A 12,095-nucleotide genomic window follows, 5' to 3' on the forward strand; every position below is an offset into this window, starting at 1 on the left:
ACTTGCTTATTATGGTATAGCACAGTAACATGGCATCAGCATTCTCCAAAGATACTGAAAAGCTGAAAAATGCAGGGAAGTATCACAAACTGTATCTTTAGGCCTGAAGGAAATTGTTAAAATAGGATATAGAGAGATCAATCTGCTTTGATAAAAATAAAAAATAAAAAAATGGAGAAACAATTCAGAAGGAAGAGCGAGTAGGAGAATATACCAGCTATTACTCCAAAGCAGTGAAGATATTCCAACAAATGCTGAATGGAAGCTAAAGCCACACAAATTCAAGTAGAAGACTCAAATTTTAACAATGTGAGCAATTAAATTTTGGAACAAATACGATGGATTCTTCATCTCTTCGTTTCTGCAGATTACAGCTTGATACCTTTCAGCAAGTTACACTTTAGAACAAAGTTGTTTGGCTTGTTATAGTGAGAAATGGCTGTTATTTAATGATCTTTAATACTGAGGATATAAAATTAGAAGATCTCTAGGTCTCTTTTGGATTTAAATTTTATCAATTTATGATGCCTCTGTTAAATCTGGGAGCAAGGACACTAATTAGAGTCAAAAGAGATATTTTAGCCTGCCTGTTCTAGTTGAATTCTCTCATCCAAAATTTAATCATCTGCTTAATAAAGCACTAATATCTGCACTGGTATAAAAATAAAAATAATCTAGGATTATGTAAATTGCTTTGATGAGAGGGATAAAAAGGACAATTTTTTCACCATTCCTTCGTTAAGTCCATTTTTTTTTTCTAATGGCAAAAGGTATTCATTATCTCTGATATTCTTCTCTTAATACTTTAGAATTGTATAGCTTATATAAATATGTGATTGTCTGAATTAATATGAATTAATGACCTCATTAACAGGAAGATCAGTGAATAAATAGAAATGCATGTTTTCTTTCTGTTCATGGCATGTTCATGCCATGAACAGTTTTGTTCACTTTAAGTTACAGTTAAATTGTAGTTATTATGCCAATAATATTCATTCAAATGTGCAGCAGAGCTGGGAGTAGTCTGGTAAATGGAAAGACACCAGAATTTACTGTCAGCATAGTGTAGTAATACAGAAGGATCCATAGATACCACACACTGAAAAGGTAGACCTTAACTTACAAGGATTAGTAATACTTTGAAGGAACTAATTCAGAGTTGGGATGTTGTCCTTGTTTTACAGGTAGATTTTAGCAACCTGATAAGGTTACCAAGAAAGAAGAGATGGCAGGTCCAAGACCAGAAAACAGTTTTGACTTCACAGTAGATCACAGAGTCTCACGTGGCAGTTTCAGAACCTGGTATGCCTTTACAATCTGCAAAATGTTATCAAACACAAGGGGTCAGATACAGTAAAGGGCTGTAGGAACTGAAAGTTGACCATTTGAGGTGTCATAGAATCCAGAACCCTGAGCAAGATAACTAGCTTCCATATGCAGAGAATCTGTCATCATAACATGATCCAAAGTAATTAACATATTCATTATCAATACCTATAGCCTTTTTAAAAAAAAACAACTTGTGACTGTTTAGTCAATAGTAGACTACTAGTGATCACAGGTGCAAACTGGAAACCTCCTTTTTCAAGCACATGTTTTTCAGGAATATGCTTCCTTCTTAAAATTCGCTGCACTAAACCTTTCTTTGAAGACAGCTTTTTGCATCATTCCTTTCCAAAGAATGAAGGAAGCTTGATTCTTTATAATAGTTCCACAAGAACTGGCACTTGCCAATTCTTCAGTAGCTGCTGTATTTCTCCTTCAGGGGATAGGTTTGGATTTAATTCTCTTGCAGCTGGAGGAAAAATAAATAAACTTTTCCACCACTCCAAGTGAAAAAACAGCCTATGATTCCACTATTCAGTAAAAAATTTAAGATGTAGCAAGATAGAAGGATAACACAAATATAGCACAGAGACTGGGTGCTCTTGCAGGGCAAAAATTATGCCTGATGTCAAGACACTGGGTAGAATATCAAACAGCTTTGATCAGTCTAGGCTGCCACTTTCAAAAGAAAGTAGTAGCTGCAATTTTGCTTTCTGAATAGCTTCATCTTGCTGGAGTTTTTTACGTATGCCATAGTATAGCAGTATTTTGACTTTGAGATCCTGACTGAACTTAGGTACAAATTAAATGCAGACCTTTTTCAAAACCATCACCTTTTAATACATATAGCTGAGCTTTGGCCAGGCACAGTTTAGAGCCAACACTTAATTTCTGGGCTCATTAGTAGTCTGTCAGGAGCAAGAAGGAAACTGTAACTTTATTGGAAGTTAATTAAGACAAGTTAAGGGAGTTTGAATTGCTCATAAGAGCTTATGGAAGAGGCAAGTGGACAGATGAAAATAACTAAATATCTATCTACTACTCCATTGTTGGATTTCTTGCAAACGTTCAGTGTTACTGCAAAAAAAGTAACTGTCAAAAAGTGCTTTTCTTGTTCTTTCCAGACTGAATTGAATGTCTTTGACCTCTTTGTACCATGTGAATACTGATTCATAACTTAAAATCCCTGGTAAAATGCTCTTATTGCTACTGTAAAGCCAGGCAACCTCACACAGATTGAAATCCCTGTCCAAGCCTTGCAGCAGTAGCATATAGCATATTCTAGAATATCTTCAGGCTGGTCTCAGTTCTGTCACAGACCAGATATCAACAGAGAACTGTCTCTGTGTTTCTTCATCAAATGATGCATGGATCCAAGGGAATACACAGTTACAGCTGTTTCTAACTTTCTTAGTGGGTGTGCAGCCTTTGGCAGAAAACTTGAAAATAATCCAAAGGGTAAGAGGATAATACGAAAAGTAGAGATAATTGGTATAATCTTTTCTTCTCCATACAAAAGTCTGATGGATATGACAAACTTGAAACAGCTAGACTGAAATGTATATTCTTACTGGAAAATGTGATCTCAAATTGCTGAAGTGGTGACAGCTGTAGCAGAACTGAACCCTGGATGAAACACTTGTCTGTTTCTGGATGCTAGAATGTTCATGCCTGTTCAGTCACCAATGACATGAGATACCATGAAATAATCTCACATGCCAGGTACTTAGTGATCCTGGTTCATGACCTAGAGTTGCTCAGTGAGTGGGATTCTGTGATATAATGGGGGCTGTGCCATCAACAGGTCACTAGCATGAGACAGTAAGCTAGAGACCTCTTTTTCATTATGTAGTGCTTGGTTATCTGTCATGCAGCTGTGTCCCATGGGAACTCATATAGGAGTTTAAGATTTAGGCTGCAAACCAAAACTTGGATCAGGCTGTAAGAGGAGCTGACTCTCCTACCTTGTCCCCTGTTAATACAGGACATCTGAAAAGAAAGACTGTGCTAAAGAGAGTTGCTCAGCTCTTGAAGTCCCAGATTTCAGTAATGCTTTGAAGCAGTTTCAACAACTTGTGGAAAAAACAGTAACCCAGAAGAAAAAGGAAAGATTAGGCCTGCCTGTTGATGATGGTAAGAGGTACTCTTTCTAATGGAAAAGTGTCATTTTTATAGGGAGGGGGCTGTAGAGAAAAAATTATAAGACTCCAAATTTATATTAAACTGTGATTTCTTAACTTTTATAGGAAATAGATGGGATGTTCTATAAGACTGTTTTCCTCCTCCTCTCAGAACTTATGGTCAAATTATAATATTATTGTGAGTGGTCAGAAAACAAAATTGGCAGAGTTGTCACACATACAAATTAGCATTTTGCAGTCTTTCTAGTGGTCTGTAAAATCATGATCCCATTGACTTAGTAAATCCTGAATATAATCAGGGTGAAGTTTTGCTTTTCTCAGTGCAAGTACCTATTGTTATATGAAAGGATAAACTTTATTCCAGGACACCATTCAGGTTCAAAACCAGAAATCAGAACTGTGGTATGAGAGTAAGGGAGGAAAGAGGTGAAAATTTTGTACCTATATCTTTATCTATCTGTTTCCTGTCATGTATAACAAATCATGTGGTTTTGAAAAGGCTAAATATTAATACTGGGTTTTTGGGTTTTTTCTTAAACGCTTCAGTGAATACAATGTGAGAAGCTGGAACTTGCATGCTATTGGTATTAAAGGAAGAATAAAACAGGAGGTAGTGGGGGTAAGGAAGGAAGCCTCAAACCTTGACAGTTTTCAACTGTGGATACTTTTCCTCCCGTACAGATAAGATAGACTATGATAAATTCTATGCAACCACACAGGCACTTTTTGGTCCAGAAGTCAAGGATCATAATGTCAAGGTCTTTTTCAGGAAGATTACCAGCAACCTTGATGCAAGCATAGAATGGTGTGAGGTAAGGATTTCAAAAACTTTATTAATTATTAACAACTAATAGGAACCTTAAAAGGTAACAGTATTAAGCTGTTGATTATGTGGAATTCATGAGTCTGTTGTTCATGAGCTCCATGCACAATACAGTGTTTTCATGTTGTTTATGTATTTATCCAGATCACCATTTGTTTCCTAAAAAAAAACCCAACAAAGTATTTGGAAAATGGGTATGCCTTTGAACCCAGAAAATTAGATACGTATTATTTTGGTTAATCAAGACAAAAGCTAAATTTAAGAACTGTCTTCAAGTACCTTACTTGCTGCTGTGATATATTATTCAAGAAGTGGTGTTTAATTTTAACAAGCTAAGAAAGAAAGAAGCACCATCTTTAGAAAGAAGCAATTTAGACTTGCAAGTGTCCATTTGTTGGTTAAATGCAAGTTTTCAGGGAAGACATTTGAAAACAGGAAGGTAAAATCTGTTTCTGGAATTTCTTCTGTGAAATTTGAGTGGTAATATCCATTCTGGTATTAGCCTTGAGACCCAAAGAAGTTTGTATTATTGTAAAATTTAGCTCTTTATAGCTTGTGTTAGTCTGTGCCTTATGCTGTTATAATTTTTGTTCAAGTAAGAAAAAAACTGTGCTCCTAGTACCAAGATTAGGAATTTGAAGCTTGAGCACCAGATGGTTGGTATTCAGTGTATGTGGAAGTTGTAAATATTAAAATAATCTCTAGAAGCATCTCTAACCTATTTCACTAGAGTAAGGACTAGTTCTTTTGGGTCATCATGTTAAGAATAAGTATGTTAGATCTCTGCTGAGCCCTGCCTTTTCCCCCTTCTCCCTGTGGTTAAACAGGTGGGTATTTTCCAAATGACAATGTTGTTTCTACAAGCTCCTTGCTAAGAGATTTGAGATTCCCTTTACTGGATTTTCTGGTCACTATCTCTGGCTAATTTCAGACTTCCAAATTTATCACACAAAACAGCTTAACTCATGGGAAAGTCTGTGCTGCTAATTTTAGCATCTTCTTAAGTGTAAGATTTGCTCACACTGCACTGGTTACAAAACCTATCATTTCAGTGAGAAAGACTATTTTTTGTTCCAAATATGTATGATTTTTCATGTTCCACTCTTTCCAACTCTGAGAGTTATCTGTCCTTATAAAAGGACTCTCTTGGAGGTCTGGTAAGAAAGGTTAATTAGAATTAATTCAGTAAGGTCTAGGTAGGTTACATGGAAATTTTCCACGTTTTGGGAGATGGCTGAAGAAAAGATTTTTTAAAATGGACTTTGTATTAATTAATTTTTTTTCAGGCAAATGGGAATCTACATATTTATAGAAAAGCTTTTTTGTGTAGGCTAAACATTTCACTGCTTTGAGTCTCTTCATTTGTAAATACAGAGAAATCTGTTTTTTCCTGCTTTTTACTGTTTTTCCTTCTGAGAGCTTGCTGTGGAAGCACTAGTAGGTAAAGCTGGAGAAAGGAAAATTACAAACAGTCTTTAAAAGGCAAAGTTGTTCTAACACCTTTATCAATTAGATGGGTTCTATCCTAGAAGCCCTGTGTATGCTGGTTTCTTTCCAAATATTAAAGAAAGATTGTGGCTGGGTAGCAGATCACAGCAATCTAAAGTTATATTCACAGCTAATGGTTATGGCAAATGATACTAATAAACTTAATCAGAGAATATTCAATAATAAAAATGTAAGATAAATATTAGAATTTATATATATATATACATATATATTTCAGAAGTAGATTTGTTATATATTGCTTGTTTTACTCCATCTTGTTTTGTTTAGATTTTTGGCTGTTACACAGAAGAAAGTGGTAGTGTGGCTTCCCAGCAGAAAGAAGAAAACAGTGTTTTTCTTGTATCTGAAAAACAGCAGCTTACTCATGCAGGTGGAATGCTTCATCTTGTGTCCACAACGATTTTTTTTAATATAGTGTGCTGTGTACTTTATTGAAAGTACAGTAATAAGATCTTATGTCTCTCACTGCTTACTACACATGCTTCTTCTTATTATATGTTCTAGAATATATGTGGATTATTGTACTAAACTCATTACATCTGAACACTCCACTATTGCCTTGCCCATTTCTCTATTTTCCTAAATTATTTTGAAATTATAAATTTATCTGACTCAGGATAGATATTTATGCAGTTAATATTTTCGTTTCTATATTTTTATATAATGTAGAAATAACTAGCACATCCATAATGCATTAATGATATTTAAAAATGTAACATGGTAAAATCAATTACAGGATAACCTATGAGTTAGTGCAGTACTGTCTTGTAGCTGATACAAATATACATTTCAGGAAGTGAAAATATTCTTGACAATATGGTTCTATTTTCCTCTGTCTGTAAGCTGAAGAGTAATATTTTCTCTTTGACAGTTGTCAAGAGACAAGATTTCATTAAAGGTATAGTGAAAGTGCCCCATCTGGATTTCATAGTAACATGCTCTGAGAAGGGAGTACTAACTATTTTCAATAAACAGGTAACTCTGACTCAAACAAACTTGTTTATTATTCCATTAGGTGCTATATATGAAAACCAAATGAACTGTGATCTAGCATGCCAACTTACATATAAAAAAGAGTGAGATATTTTTTAATTAATTCTAACTTTATTAAAGCCAATTTTTCAAGTACAGTAGGAAATATACATAATAAAATAATAATCTGCATTTCTTTTTAGAAAAAACTTCCATTAATATAAAGCATACTATTGGAATTAACTTTACATGTACAGTGGAAGCCAGAGAATCCTTTTCTACAGCTATGGAGAGTATCTAGAATAGACAGAAATATTTATACATTGCTCTCAGAGGAATTATTAAATGTAGCAACATCTAGAAGCTTAGAAGTCTTGAATTTTCTGATAGTCTACATACCAGTGCTTCATAGTTACTCCCTTCATCAGCAAAGTATGAGGAGATCTGTAGCATTTTAAGCAGAACTTCAGGCTAAAGATGCTGTTAATGTAGAATTTGCAAATGAGTTTCCCTGACAATTCCATTACTAGAGGAATGCATTTAGAGCTGCTGAGGTACATCACAACTATGCTCACTGGCACTTTGCATTTGTACAATTTTAACCTAGCTGGTTATTAAAAATTGTTTTAGTCGCTGCAATAAAGCTTTAAAGCAGCACTAATGTTTTCTGGGGATTTTGGCTAATTAGTGTATAATGCTTATGACTTGAGGATGTAAACCAAGAAAGGACTCCTGTGGATGATTAAACAAAGCAATGATATAGGTTTGGTAAATACTGAAATAATTTATCTGAAAGCCTCTTTATCTATCCTCCAGAGCATTATCCCTCTTACATACCTATAAAAAACAATTTCACAAAGTATAATGTTAAAAATAGCTCTCTTCCTCACCCCATGCTGTTTTCAAGTTGAATTACTGCCTCTTCATGGACTGAACTGATGTCACTCTGATACCAGTGACTACAGTGTAAATGACTTGGTACTCATCCTCATAACACTCTAACTTATAAAACTGTACACTCTAAAAATTATTAAGGCATTAGACAGCAGTTGTTTACTTGTGTTATGACCTCTGATCTAAGTTGATCTGAGCAAATGAATTTTTGACTTCCTCAGAATTGCTCTGATACATGCAAGGAAAACTCTAGTTCTTGACTATTGCAGTCCTTTGAGTTCTGTTGCTAGAATATCACTTCACAAAGGGGAATATAGAGCTGGCAGCTTCAGCATAATTTTTATTCTTTCAAAGGCCAAGAATTTAAAGAGTCCTGGCCTTCAAAACTCAGCTTGTGAGTTGTTTTGTCTAGTTTGGCTTTGCAGCATATTGGTAAGGGAATATTAAGATGCTTAAAGCTGCTGCTTTGTGGGACTTCTGCTCTGGAAGGAGGGACCAAAATATGAGTTCACGAGCAGTGGATTGAAAAGTAAACAGAGTCTTGTTTTTGTATAACTGATGCATTTTTAAAGCAAATATATCCCACAAAAGTCAGTGTGTTCCATTTGTGTGAATGAATAACATTTGGTCTGTTACAATTAGTGAATCTAATATAATACAGAATATAAATGTGCCACTTCTGGGACATTGGACTAGTAAGAAACATACATGTGGGGAAAGGGATAGGGCCATATTCTATTCATTCACTCTGATGTAAAGTGATATTCCATAAAATCAAGCTTTCCACAGGATCAGCTTAGTATTATTCTCTTTGCTTACTAGAAAGCAAATATAGCTTGAAAATTTCTATAATGGTTGTGTTATGTCCTTGGAGTCAGTTGACAATCTTGATGAAATTTTATTTGATACTGGGCAGTTTAAAGAATAGTTTAAAACTTCTAAGGAAACCCTGACTGCAAAATCAGAATGGGATCAATTAAGAGGTTGCAAACCATCACACAGCTTCTTGATCTATTAAACCTCAGTTAAATAAGAATAAATCAGATTTTTTTTATCAGCAAATACTTGGTGTCAGTCAGGTTAGATGGCAATAAGAATGCCCAATTTAGTTTGTATACATCAGTATAGTTTTCAAAATTGTCTCATTTCACCAGTATTAATCTTCTATCCTCCACTATACAAATTGGTAGTGAATCTAATTATTGTCTAGAAAAGAGCTTGGACTCTTTTTTTAACCCTGGTTGCTGTGATAAGAAATCCCATATTCTCTTGCATATCTGTAGCCATCAGAAATTGCAGTGAAAGCAAAGACCAGCAGACCAGGAGGCTCGTTTCTTACTTACTCTAGAATATGAGGCACATAGTTACCCTTCTCAGGATCACAGACAAGGGTGCTCCCTTGATCAGCACAGAACACCTTGGAGTAGGCAGCCTTAGGAAAATTCTCTGAGCACATTCTCTGTGCTGACATTCCATACCAATATGGGTATTCCTATTTGCAGCCTAATATGATTCCTCTACCTGGAATTTTGCTGGCTTTCACTACTTGAAATGTCATGTGGGCCAGCAGTAGCTTGGGTTTCTGTATGCCACATCCCACCTCTAAAAGGAGTAGGAGGTGTTCTCTCTGTTAAGGATCATTAGAAGCACAGTTCCATGAAAAGAACAACTGATCTGTACTCCACTGGAAAAAATGGGTATTTTTTTACTTTGTTCACTCCAACATCTCAATTAAAAAAAAAAAAAAAAAATTAGACCAACAAACCATAAATCGTGAAAGAAACAAGGGGTTTAAATTCCTCATTGTTTAAAGGGATGCAGACAGTACATAGGTTAAAGATGTTTTTAGAAGATCTTAGCTACAAATTCTTCCTGTGGGCTACAATTGTCATGTTCTCCCTGTGTTACAAGAGAGGTCACTGTGTTCAGACTTTTAATTTAGCTGCTAACTTGTTATTGTGATGATATTTTTAGTTTTTTTTTTTTTTTTTTTTTTTATTTTCAGATGCACGTTCTGGCAACAACCATTGTTGAAGTAAGTTAATTTTCCTCTTTCTGTTAAATCATTTGAACTAGAAATCAGCAGGTACTAAAGTGAAATAATTAGAAATAAAGAATTATTCTACACTGAGGGGAAGAAGTTGGAGAACCAGCCTGAGGCTGCAGTGGGCAATAAGAGGCTGGAGGGTCTTTTTCCTCTCTGAGAACTAAGCCCTAAACTTCAAATGATCCCTTATTGGATGTGGAGGTCTTTTTGCTGTGGCAGTAGGGCAATACTTGACATTGATGGAAGAATTATACACCACTGAAGGACACCTCAGCACTAAAAAATGTGGATGTGTATGTTATGTGTTTAACACATAGGTATCTCTCCTCACTAAGGCATAATACCATAATTGTTAGGATTATGGTTCCAAACTGATACAATACCAAAAATCCTGGTTTTAGTATCCAAATGTATCCCTGTTTAGAATCTGTAAGCACCCACTTCTGTCCAGCTCTGTACCAGGTCTGTCTGACTTAGCCTGATCTGCTGTCTCTGATGTCATGTGCCACTCTCCCACCCTTTCCCAGCTGAGAAGTTTCCACTTTGTTCAAATCTACTTTTTTTCAGTCCAAGCTAGTTCTAAGCTTGTATTCCAACCCCTTGTGATGGATTATTATTGCTGATGGGGAGCATTGAATAAACTGGGAATATTATCACTGAACATGGCAGTCTCTACTACAGAGTGAAAAGTTTTTCAGGGGAAAATCTTTGACTGAATATCTTTAACTGAATAGCTAAAGAGAATAATCCTTTGGTTCCTCTACCCTCTACCACTTAGTGTTCTCTTTCTTAAGGTGTTTCAGAAGATTTAATCAACCAGAGTAACAGAAGCTTTGATCCTGATGATTTTGAACTAGAAAGGCTGTGAATTACAGTAGTTCCAAGAATAAAATCCAGTAGATTGCAGCCAGTAGATTGCAGAACCAGTATCATGCTGGTATAAATGGAACATGAACTATGAGTACAGTTCGTTTACTATTTATTCTAGGATTGTTATGGAGAATACTTAACCCTATAGCTCCTTTAAAAGAAAGCTTCAAGAAAGTAGACTTTGATAGCAGGCCTTGAGATACAGAGGCTAAAGAAAAACATTTGTTCTTTGAGAACTTGTTCTTTAAAGAAACTTGTCTGGAAATTCACTGCTGGATATGTGAACAGTTCCTCTGGTATATATGTTTCAAGTCCTTTCAGCAGGGGTTCTTTTATTACCTAAGTTCAACTACAAAGCAAAAAAAAAAAATAGTCCTCACCATTTGCTTTTGATCTTCTTTTTGCCTTAATACCATCTCTGTACCTGTAGTAGCCTGCAAAATCGTTGCAAGATCCAGCACTGTTACTTTGCATCTTCACAAACCAGCAGTAGCTTAATTACTACAAATGTAAAAACAACTTTTTCCTACCAGTTAGTCACTGTTATCTGACACTGTTTTAAGGACTCAAAAAAGCCACAGATAATCAAGTCTTCTGTAAGAATTACCAAGCAATCCATAAGCCCCCTGCAAGACTGACATTTTCCATGTGTTTATTGTAGAAAGCAGCAAAAGGAGTCCTTGTAAATGTATTATCACTTGCCCACAAGCCATTAGGAAGGAAATAAGCTTTATCCTGCAATAGAGCATTGACATCACTCTGTCAGGATTTTGGGCCATTTACACTAAAAGCAAAATCAATATTGTGTACAGCAATGGTAATAACAGTAGAAGCATCAGTGGCTTCCTTGAGTTCAGCATGGGTTTAGTCATGTGCTTTTTTTGCTTCTTAATTCACTCTGTGGATGTAAATGGTATCTTCAGCAACATGGGGCTCTGCTTTAGTTGCTTACCAGGTACCTTCCTTGGAACTGCACTTTAGAAACTGCAGGAAGGTATTGCTTACTTGAAGAAATGACAGAAAAGTCTCGTTTAAGTCTGTTTGTCAATTTGTCAATTTAATTAGAAAAGTAAGATTTACTTTATAGATCTGATGAACTATTTTAAAACAATAGATAGTTATGCTATTGTAGACATAACAAAAACAGCTTGTATTTCAGTATGTGAACTTAGTACAGAAGTAGGATGAATATAAAAGCCTATATAATAAACTTTGAAATAAGATTGTTGAAATAAGATTTTTAAAATGTATCCTAAAGGAAATGAAATGGAACATGTCCCATTTCAATCCATCTCTCCTTTAGGAAGGTCCTCTATACTGGGGGGAAAAAAACAGCTACTAATGTTTAAGAAAAAAAAATTACTAAAATTCTGGCCATTGTAGTGGTGAATTTGTGTTCCTAATCTTACACTTGGCAAGAGAAAATATTTTACATTAAGACCTATATAATTGCAGAAATAATTGAAATATGACTTAAGAGGGCAGATGTACTGTAAATAGTTCTAAGTATTTG

At 35.2% G+C, this 12,095-nt stretch overlaps 1 protein-coding gene across 2 annotated transcripts in view; it reads left to right on the plus strand.

Annotated features, from left to right (window-relative positions):
- WDR64 (WD repeat domain 64) overlaps window positions 1–12,095 on the plus strand; it is a 54,964-nt gene that overhangs the window by 2,135 nt on the left and 40,734 nt on the right. For both annotated transcript variants that reach the window (XM_071739085.1, XM_071739086.1), the window contains exons 2-7: window positions 1,185–1,302; window positions 3,311–3,459; window positions 4,149–4,279; window positions 6,067–6,169; window positions 6,671–6,774; window positions 9,671–9,700. In XM_071739085.1, the coding sequence (XP_071595186.1) occupies window positions 1,226–1,302; window positions 3,311–3,459; window positions 4,149–4,279; window positions 6,067–6,169; window positions 6,671–6,774; window positions 9,671–9,700 (594 nt within the window). In that variant the 5' untranslated portion in view covers window positions 1,185–1,225. The remainder of the gene's footprint in view (window positions 1–1,184; window positions 1,303–3,310; window positions 3,460–4,148; window positions 4,280–6,066; window positions 6,170–6,670; window positions 6,775–9,670; window positions 9,701–12,095) is intronic.

This window comes from Heliangelus exortis, chromosome 3, assembly GCF_036169615.1.
Source record: "Heliangelus exortis chromosome 3, bHelExo1.hap1, whole genome shotgun sequence".
In the NCBI taxonomy this organism is placed as follows: Eukaryota; Metazoa; Chordata; class Aves; order Apodiformes; family Trochilidae; genus Heliangelus; species Heliangelus exortis.